The sequence below is a fragment of the Triticum aestivum genome, chromosome 6B, assembly GCF_018294505.1.
Source record: "Triticum aestivum cultivar Chinese Spring chromosome 6B, IWGSC CS RefSeq v2.1, whole genome shotgun sequence".
NCBI lineage: Eukaryota > Viridiplantae > Streptophyta > Magnoliopsida > Poales > Poaceae > Triticum > Triticum aestivum.
The window spans coordinates 574,409,538-574,419,939 of NC_057810.1; the positions used below are offsets into that span (position 1 = coordinate 574,409,538).

At 46.4% G+C, this 10,402-nt stretch overlaps 2 protein-coding genes across 3 annotated transcripts; both read left to right on the forward strand.

The window, feature by feature from the left end:
• Positions 1 to 717: 717 nt before the first annotated feature.
• Positions 718 to 2,468, forward strand: LOC123138104 (disease resistance protein RGA2). Of its 2 annotated transcripts, XM_044558010.1 has the most exons (2): positions 718 to 1,222; positions 1,316 to 2,468. In XM_044558010.1, exons 1-2 carry the CDS (start codon positions 975 to 977, stop codon positions 2,406 to 2,408), a joined length of 1,341 nt encoding a protein of 446 aa, XP_044413945.1. In that variant the 5' UTR covers positions 718 to 974; the 3' UTR covers positions 2,409 to 2,468. The 2 variants fall into 2 exon arrangements, with proteins under 2 accessions (XP_044413945.1, XP_044413943.1); XM_044558008.1 differs by having other exon boundaries at positions 718 to 2,464.
• A 2,082-nt stretch (positions 2,469 to 4,550) lies between these two features.
• LOC123138105 (disease resistance protein RGA2) lies at positions 4,551 to 6,469 on the forward strand. The gene has a single exon (XM_044558011.1). The coding sequence runs from the start codon at positions 4,658 to 4,660 to the stop codon at positions 6,104 to 6,106; it is 1,449 nt and encodes a 482-aa protein (XP_044413946.1). The 5' UTR covers positions 4,551 to 4,657; the 3' UTR covers positions 6,107 to 6,469.
• The last annotated feature ends 3,933 nt before the right edge of the window (positions 6,470 to 10,402 follow it).

The following is a 10,402-nucleotide window of genomic DNA, read 5'->3' on the forward strand; positions in this document are numbered from 1 at the left end:
GATTTGCCTTGTTAAGTTAATCAATCTCCCATTCCCCGCAAAAAAAAAAAAAAAAACGCGATACTCCTACTACTTCCTTCATCCCATAATATGTGCATATACATTTTTTGGGACATTTACATTTCCCCCATAACTTGACCTTGACCTAAGGGAAGGGCAAATATTAGTAGTGAGTTCGAGTTAGGGACACAAATGCAATTGGTCCTTTTTTCAAAAATCAAACTTCATAAACTTTGATCAAGTTTCTAAAGAAAAATATATACATTTAGAATATGAAATACACATCATTAGATAAGGTCCTGAGATATATTTTCGTGTTGGATATTATTTAGTACTGTATTAGATACCTCTATAAAATTTGTTAAACTTCGCTAAGTCTAACATAAAAAAAAATCTAAATACGCTACATTTTGAGACGAAGGAAGTACCAGCGTCCAATAGTTTTGGTCAGTTCACACAGGGTTCTGTTTTGTAGACTGTAGTCCCGTCCTTTAGTAACAACATGATTGACCCGAAAGAAAAACCTATCCGCATTTGTCTCACTCGGACGGCACGCTTGACCGGCACGATGACAGATGACCATACACGGTAGCTGGGTCTTGGAGGTTGACAAGGACCTTGGCGTGTTGCATCAAGCTGAACTGACCTACCAGCTGTCTTACAGTTTCTTGCTTCTGTACCAAATCGATGTTGAAAGCTGAGGACTGAGGAGGTTGTCTTGGATTGGCGTAAAACTAGGATCTTTCTTCTTGGCTCCTTGATCCCATTTTTTAAAAAAGGAGGAGGACCCCCGGAGCTCCTTGATCCCATAGTAGATTTTTTTTATAGATGTGATGTAACAGCTGCCATAGGCCTGAAGCAAGCTTGTTCATCTCTAGGTCTAGTATCTGTGACACATATCAGGTATTCAGGTGCATAAACTACACGACTCCCTCCCCTCTCTCTCTCCTACACCTAGCTCAGAAGATTTGGAGATGGATCTTGCAATATCTGCCGTTACAGGTGACCTCGCCAGCCGATTCATCTCTTTTCTCATGAACAAATACGCGGATCATCTATGCTCGGAGGAGAAGGCGGAGAGGCTGCAGCAACTCCTGTTGAGAGTTCACACGGTCGTCGAGGAGGCGGACGGACGATGCATCACCAACTCTTGTATGCTCATGCAGTTGAAAAAGCTGTCGACCCTCATGTACCAAGGGTACCATGTGTTGGACAACATCAGGTACAGGCAAGATAAGGAGACATCTAAGGATTTGGTCAGCGATTCATTTACCTCGTCTGATTATATCATTCCATTCAAACGTGCTCGCACAAGTTCTTCGACAAACAAGGCCACCAACTCGGAGTTACAAAGTGCACTTCAGAGTCTGGAAGCTGTTGTTGACCACATGGTGGAGTTCGTCGTGCTTTTGGCCGGATGCGAGCGCGTCTCCCGGAGACCGTATGATGCCTATCTTCAGGTCGACAACTTCATGTTTGGTCGGCATGTCGAGAAGCAGAAGATCATCAACTTCTTGCTGCAACAGCACATACCTGGTCCTCCGGCGGTACTACCGATCATTGGTGGACGTGGAGTTGGGAAGAAAACCCTTGTGGCACATGTATGCAGGTATGACAGGGTGCGTTCTCACTTCACAGTTATTTTGCACCTGAGTGGAGACGGTCTTACCAAAATAACAGACAATGAAATTCCGTCAGGGAAGATACTGGTAGTTGTCGAGTTTGCTTCTGATGTAGATGCCGATGACTGGAGGACATTCTATTCATCTGTTACCAGCATGGACAGAGGAAGCAAAGTTATAATCTTAGGCCGAAATGAAAGCTTGAAGAAACTTGGGACCGTACAGACTATTTCTCTGAACCGTCTGGCATTCGAAGAGTACAATTACCTGCTCAAGACGCTCGCATTCGGAAGCGCGAACCCGGGAGACCATCCGCGGTTAGCAACGATAGTGGAAGAGTTTGCTGTAGTGTTGGGAGGATCACTCATCCCAGCAAACTTGATTGCACATGCACTGAGAAAGAACCTGAATGCCCATTTCTGGCTTAGCACATTGAACAGGATCAGAATCACAATGAAGATGAACATTTCCAGGTTTGGCGTCCATCCAAATGAGCTGTTGGATCAAGGCCGTCCGGTACACCTCGGCCCTCACTACCTCTTGTCTCCTGCTGCTCCCTCTCCTAGCTCTCCAAATAGCAGTCTACCCAAACTGGTTTTTGGGGATTCGCTAGCAGAAGCAGGCCGTACTGTTCCACCAAAGGGAGATTTTTGGCTAATCGCATGGGAGTCAAGGTTACCTCCATACACTTCATTTGCTCATCTGGTTCGCTTTGTTCCAAGTTGTGTTGATGATAAACCTGAAGCATCCTTGTCAGGGAAGAAGCGTCTGGGGCCATCTGCCTAGTCTCATGCCACATATCTTCAAGTAGCACACACACACACACACACACACACACACACACACACACACACACACACACACACACACACACACACACACACACACACACACACACACACACACACATATATATATATATATATATATGAGTATAATGTAACAATAAAGTTACCAAATTGACCATAATCAGCTTCTTTTTCTTTTTAGTTTGGACAAGAGTCACAGGAAAAGATATGTATGTGCCATTGGTTGGTTCGTACGGATGGGTTCCGAATTGGCAGATCATGTATAGCATTGATTATCTTGATTAGTATAGGAACCTTTAACTATCTAAGAACATGTTATGAGATTTTATTCATCATGGTTGATGTGATTACAGAGAAGAAATATATTGTATGCATCACGTGACTTTTCGTGTAAAAAAACATCATGTGACTGGGATACATTTTCCCAATGGTATGAATTTCATAAAATTCACAAAAAAATTAAAAAACGATTGGTATCTTTGAAGGTGTTACGGGCACTAGTAGATCTCTCGGGATCCATCCTATTCGAAGGAAGCTTTCAATGGTTTCAACTTATTGCTGGACGGTGCTTTGGAATACTATGTTCAATAAAACAATAAGAAAGTCACTATCAACTAATGGGTAAATTCTGCCCCCTCTATTGTTTACTTGCTTAAAATTATTATACTGACACTATGAAAGAGGGCATTTAACACGCACTAAGTAGAAGCTCTGCATCAAATAGTACACTTTTTGGTTTGCTAAAATGGCAATGTAGTTGATAAAACTGCTTCGGAAAATGAAATAGTGCCATTTCTTACAAGTTTGTTTACAATTACAGGGTATTGTTCAGATAAGCTGTTGACTTCCCTTGAAATTGCACGGGGAAGTCAAATAAATTAAACTTGGCAAACTACAAACTTAGTTACTCACCAAAATTATCTGCAGCAGAACTCTGTTTGCAAGTGACAATGTCCCACCAATCCACAACAGCAATCAAATTCCACCAAATCTGCCAACAAAATGCAACTGTGAGGTAAAAATAAATCACTTCAATCAGCTTGCATTAACTTTGTAGCATACTTTCTGCTATTGCCCATTCCAACACAGCAGCTAAGCTAACCCTTGTCAGAGCATTAGAAATTGCAGGAGGAAGCAGCAGTACAAGTCACCTCCCAACCTTTCTATGCATCTCAAAATGTACACCATTTGTTCCTCACAAAAATTAGGAGACAACAACAATGATATACCCAACAAGCTAACTACAATATCTTTATCGTACTTGAAAGACATGTGCCCTGCAGAATAGAAAAGAAAGAAGGAAATGATCAAATGAGAATGGGAGTGTAGATACAGGCTTGCATCAGAAGAAAATATATGGTAACAATGACTCAAAATCATATACTGTAGCCATAAAAGCAAATAAGAGTAATAATGACTGAAACTCATATATGCAATAACAATGACTCCAACCATATAATGTAGTCGTAAAAGCAAATATGACTAATGCCTGAAACTCGTATATGCTCCTCTCCGGTTTGGAGAGGAGACCTTCTACTTGATGTGCTCCTTTGTTTTGGATGTGTGCATACAAGGATCGGGGTTAGTTTTATACAGTTTGTAGTAAATTTGATACAATTATAAATTTTACTGAATTATATTATCATCGAATGGGCAACCTGGTGCATGTAGCTCCCGCTTGCGCAGGGTCCAGGGAAGGGTCCGACCACTTCGGGTCTATACCTTATAGACCCAAAGTGGTCGGACCCTTTCCTGGACCCTGCGCAAGCGGGAGCTACATGCACCAGGTTGCCCTTTTTTTTATATTATCATCGAATGATGAGATTGACCCGAAAGATAAACCTGTCGCTACTGCACTGCCTTGAGTGGACGGCAAGCTTGGCCAATAGGGTGACGAATGACCATACATGCATAAACGGTAGCTGAATCGAGACGGGATGTTGACGAATACATATTGCATCAAGCTGAATTGACCTCATCTGTCCGTATCCTTGCTTATGTATCAGACTATCAGTACTACGATGTTGAAAGCCGACAGGTAGCCTTGGACTGACGTAAAATTAGGATCTTTCTTCTTGGCACCTTGATCCCAGTAGTCAACACTTTTTTTTACATAAATGCGATGTAACAGCTGCCATAGGCATGAAGGAAGTCTCTTCATCTCACCTCCGGCCTAAGCTAGTCTCTAGTTAGTATTCAGGCACACCTACCTCAGAAGAATTTGAGATGGATCTTGCAATATCCGCCGTTACAGGTGACCTCGCCAGCCGATTCATCTCTTTCCTCATGAACAAATATGCGGATCATCTGTACTCGGAGCAGAAGGTGGAGAGGCTACAGCAACTCTTGTTGAGAGTTCACACGGTCGTCGAGGAGGCAGATGGACGGCACATCACCAACTCTTGTATGCTCATGCAGTTGAAGCAGCTATCGGCAGCCATGTATCAAGGGTACCATGTCTTGGACAGCATCAGGTACCGGCAACAAAAGGAGGCATCCAAGGACTTGGTGAGCGATTCATTTACCTCGTCTGATTATATCATTCCATTCAAACGTGCTCGCACAAGTTCTTCGACAAACAAGGCCACCAACTCGGAGTTACAAAGTGCACTTCAGAGTCTGGAAGCTGTTGTTGACCACATGGTGGAGTTCGTCGTGCTTTTGGCCGGATGCGAGCGCGTCTCCCGGAGACCGTATGATGCCTATCTTCAGGTCGACAACTTCATGTTTGGTCGGCATGTCGAGAAGCAGAAGATCATCAACTTCTTGCTGCAACAGGACATACCTGGTCCTCCGGCGGTACTACCGATCATTGGTGGACGTGGAGTTGGGAAGAAAACCCTTGTGGCACATGTATGCAGGTATGACAGGGTGCGTTCTCACTTCACAGTTATTTTGCACCTGAGTGGAGACGGTCTTACCAAAATAACAGACAATGAAATTCCGTCAGGGAAGATACTGGTAGTTGTCGAGTTTGCTTCTGATGTAGATGACGATGACTGGAAAACATTTTATTCATCTGTTACGAGCATGGACAGAGGAAGCAAAGTGATAATCTTAGGCCGAAATGAAAGCTTGAAGAAACTTGGGACTGTCCAGACTATATCTCTAAACCCTCTAGCATTCGAGGAGTACAGGTACCTGCTCAAGATGCTCGCATTCGGAAGCATGAACCCGGGAGACCATCCGCAGTTAGCAACGATAATGGAAGAATTCGCTGTGGTGTTCGAAGGATCACTCGTTTCAGCTAACTTGCTTGGATATGCAGTAAGAAAGAATCTGAATGCCCATTTCTGGCTTAGCACATTGAACAAGATCAGAATCACAAGGAAGGTGAACATATCCAGGTCTGGCTGCCATCCAAATGGCCTTTTCGATCAAGGCCGTCCGGTGCACTTCGGCCCTCACCACCTCTTGTCTCCTGCTACTCCATCATGCCTTATACCCTCTGCTGGCTGTCCGGATAGTAGTCTACCCAAAGTCATATTAGGGGACTTGCTAGCAGAAGCATGCCATATTGTTCAACCAAAGGGAGATTTTAGGCTGATCTCTTGGGAATCAAGGTTACCACCATACACTGCGTTTGTTCATCTGGTTCGCTTTGTTCCAAGTTGTGTGGATGATAAGCCTGAAGCATCCTTGTCAGGGAAGAAGCGTCTGGGGCCATCTGCCTAGTCTCATGCCACATATCTTCAAATAGCATTTTTATATCTTATGAGATATTTATAGATCTGAGTATAATGTAACGATAAACATACCGAATGATCATACTCAGCTTCTTTTTCTTTTTAGTTTGGACAAGAGTCACATGAAAAGATATGTATGTGCCATCGGTTGGTTCATAGGGATGGGTTCTGAATTGGCAGAGTATGTATAGCATTGATTATCTTGATTGGTATAGCTGTATAAGAACCTTTAACTATCTATGTAAGAACATGTAATGAGCTTTTATTCATCATGGTAGGTGTGATTACAGAAAAGAAATATATTGTATGCATCACGTGACTTTTCGTATAAAAAAACATCACGTGACTGAGATACATTTTCGCATTTGTATGAATTTAATAAAATTCACAAAATATTAAAAAAAAGTGATTGGCATCTTTGAAGGTGTTAAGGGCATTAGTAGATCTCTCAGGATCCGTCCTATTTGAAGGAAGCTTTAAATGGGTTCAACTTGTTGCTGGACGGTGCTCTGGAATAATATGTTCAATAAAACAATAAGAAAGTCACTATCAACTAATGGGTAAATTCTGCCCCTTCTATTGTTTACTTGCTTAAATTATTATACTGACACTATCCGAAAAACAAAGTACTGTGGCATTTAACGCGCACTAAGTAGAAGCCCTGTATCAAATAGTACACTTTTTGGTTTGCTAAAATTGTTATGTAGTTAATAAAACTGCCCCAGACATGAAATAATGTCATTTCTTACAGGTTTGTTTACAATTACAGGCCATTGTTCAGATAAGCTGTCGACTTTCCTTGAAATTGCACAGGAAAGTCAAATAAATTAAACTTGGCAAACTACAAACTTAGCTACTCACCAAAATTATCTGCAGCAGAACTCTGTTTGCAAGTGACAATGTCTCACCAATCCACAACAGCAATCAAACTCCACCAAAATCTGCCAACAAAATACAACTGTGAGGTAAAAATAAATCACTTCAATCAGCTTGTATTAACTTTGCAGTATACTTGTCTGCTATTGCCCATTCCAACACAGCAGCTAAGCTAACCTTTGTCAGAGCATTTGAAATTGCAGGAGGAAGCACCAGTAAAAGTTCACCTCCCAACCTTTCTAGGCATCTCGGATTTACACGTAAAATGCACACCAGGCAACAGCAGTGATATACCCAACAAGTTAACTACAATACTTTTATTGTACTTGATAGACATGTGCCCTGCAGAATAGAAAAGAAAGAAGGAAAGGGATGGGGCGGCGCTAAGCTAAGCCTCACAATTTGGTCTCCGGCCGCCCTTTGCCGCCGGTGCCGCGTCTGAGGAAAGGGATGGGGAAGGGTGGAACTCGGAGAAATCCAAAGCCGGATCTTCCGGCCACGACGACGGTGACGCCTGCAGGCGATCCGGCCACGACGACGGCGACGCCTGCGGGCGCTGTCCCCTACATATAGGCGCCGTCAAGGTCCTCCATTCCGCCTCTGCCTCCCTCCTTTGCTCGTGTACCTGGGTGAAAACCCAAATCCCTTCGGATTGGGCGGCAGCGACGCTCGCGGCATCGTCATCTTCATGGAGGTGTCGCCTTCGGTGAGCATGGGAAGGTGGTGGGCCCGTCTTGGTTGGGTGGCGTTCAGCAGTAGTCTCAATAGGGATGTTCCGGGAGAAACCCTAGATCTGGGTCTACGGGATCGGACGATGACAACGCCTGCGGTGTTGTTTTCCCTCCTGGGGGCATCGTTTTTGGAGCAACCGCTGGCTGGAGGGGACAAGAGGACGAGCGGTGTTACATCTACCGCATGGCCGGCGGCGGATCTCGGTGGCATGGCGCTGCGGAGTTTCGGCGACGGGCGCGTGTGGATGGATACGTGCAGGGTGGTAGCGCTGGGTGGCATGTGGTGGCGTCGACAGTAGGCCTGGCAATGGTGATGCGTCAGCGCTTGCTCTGGAGGGGGATCGGTGGAAGACGGCTGCGGTGACCTTTGAGAGTGCACCGGACCGGTGTGTGACCCAGTCCCGGTGTGTGGCTGAGCCGGGGCATCCGGCTTTAGATGTTAGGGTTTGGTGCAATGTCTGTTTGGTATTCGGCACACCTTCATCGAAGGGATAGGAATAACAACGGGTGTTGTCTAGATGGTGGCTTCAGGCTGACTGATGTATTACTTGGTATGGTCTTTGTGAATAATTAATAAAATGGCTGCATGCATCGTCCAGATGCAGAGGCCGGGGGTATATCTGTCGTGGTTCTAAGTCTGACAGTAGAGTGGGGGTAGGTATGGAGAGGCAAGGTCCTAGCTATGGAGAGGTTGTAAACACAAGAGATGTACGAGTTCAGGCCCTTCTCGGAGGAAGTAAAAGCCCTACGTCTCGGAGCCCGGAGGCGGTCGAGTGGATTATGTGTATATGAGTTACAGGGTGCCGAACCCTTCTGCCTGTGGAGGGGGGTGGCTTATATAGAGTGCGCCAGGACCCCAGCCAGCCCACGTAATGAAGGGTTTAAGGTGTATTAAGTCCGGGGCGTTACAGGTAACGCCCCACATAAAGTGTCTTAACTATCATAAAGACTACTTAATTACAGACCGTTGCGGTGCAGAGTGCTTCTTGATCTTCTGGTGGTCGAGTGAGTCTTCGTGGTCGAGTCCTTCACGTCAGTCGAGTGAGTCCCTCGTAGGTCGACTGGAAGGTGATCTCTTCTAAGGGTGTCCTCGGGCAGGGTACTTAGATCAGGTCTGTGACCCTACCCTAGGTACGTGACTCCATCATTAGCCCCCGAATGGATTGAGGCTTGAGTGATGAAGGAGTTGATGTTGTTTCCGATTAGCTTTCGCATACTGGTCGTGCGTTGTTTTGAACCAAAAAATTCTCTCTGTTGATAGTGAACAACTTTTCTTCAGTCGACTCGATCCATTCTTTTTCTTCGTCGAGTGATCTTTTGGACTTCGCTGATTTCCGAGCGACGGATCGCAGGAAATCCCGCGTCTGGCAGACTAATCTGCCGTTCGCGGATTCCGCGGGATACGGAATTTGGGGGAGCGCGCGAAGCGGAGCGGACCGCAGCGCTCGGATGGGACGGGGCATAGACGCCTCGATCCCCGCGCCGCTTTTTTCGCCACGTATCACGCTCGCGCAACTGTTTCAGGATATGATTAGATCGACCAGGCCCACCTGTCATCCACTCGGAAGGGATCTTATAAATGCGCCCGACGAGGGTTTTTTGAACAGTGCCTCAGCATTCTCTCTCTGCTCCCTTCGTATCCGCCCAACGCGCTCGCTCTCGCCTCCGCACAACTTCTCCTCACGCGCCTCGCCGGTAGCCATGGTCAAGGAGAAGATGGCGACGCTGGAACGCGCGAAGAAGGCGTCGGCGACGGAGAAGGCGAAGGGGAGATCCACCAGCCGCGGCGGGTCTTCGTCTAGATCTCGCCTGCCGAAAGGCTGGGTCCAGGGAGATTGGATCCAGTCGACCATCACGGAGAAGGATCTCCTCGACATGGCCAATGAGGGCCTGACCCCTCATGGAGCTGCGAGGCTTCCGGGGAAAGAGTGGCAGCCCCAGCCGGAAGAGGGTGAGTGCGTGCTTCTGGCTACCCATGTCGACCGCGGATTCTCTTTGCCGCCGAGCATTTTCTTCCGTGGTTTCTTGAACTTCTTTGGAGCGCAACTCCACCACTTCACCCCGAATTCTATTGCCTATCTTGTCGCATTTGTGTCCATGTGTGAGAGTTTCCTGGGTTGTCGACCGCATTGGGGTTTGTTCAAGCACATATTCACGTGTCGCTCTCAGACTGTGAAGAAGGCGAGCCCAGGCGACGAAAAAACCCGAGTTGTCCAAATGTGTGGGGGTCTGGGGATCCAGGTGAGGAACAAGAGCACCTTCCCAGCCATGACATTTCCCGAGTAAGTCAGAGGCTGGCAGTCGACCTGGTTCTACTGCCAGGATCAGTCGACGCCGGGGCAGTCTAGTGGACTCCCTCAGTTCACCATGGGTCGAGTGAACAAGCCCTCCTCTCTGAAGGTGATTCCGGAGGAGAAAGCTGACGTGAAGATGCTGATGGAGCGTGTAGTTCAGTTGGTTCGGGAGGGAGTGACGGGTATGGATCTCCTGGAGGTTTTTCTTAGGCGTCGTATCCAGCCTCTTCAGTTCCGGAGCCATTGCATGTGGTTGTACTGCGGGACTGAGGATGTGACTCGGGTCAATCCAGAAGCAGTCGACGATGCCACTCTGGAAAGGTGGATGGCCGCTGTTACTGGGAACAAGGATAACCCTCGCGGAGCCAGAAGGATTCCTCCACT

Bases quoted from the DNA above. Each gene is read 5' to 3' on its own strand.
- LOC123138104 (XM_044558008.1), top strand. From the start codon at position 975: ATGGATCTTGCAATATCTGCCGTTACAGGTGACCTCGCCAGCCGATTC.
- LOC123138105 (XM_044558011.1), top strand. From the start codon at position 4,658: ATGGATCTTGCAATATCCGCCGTTACAGGTGACCTCGCCAGCCGATTC.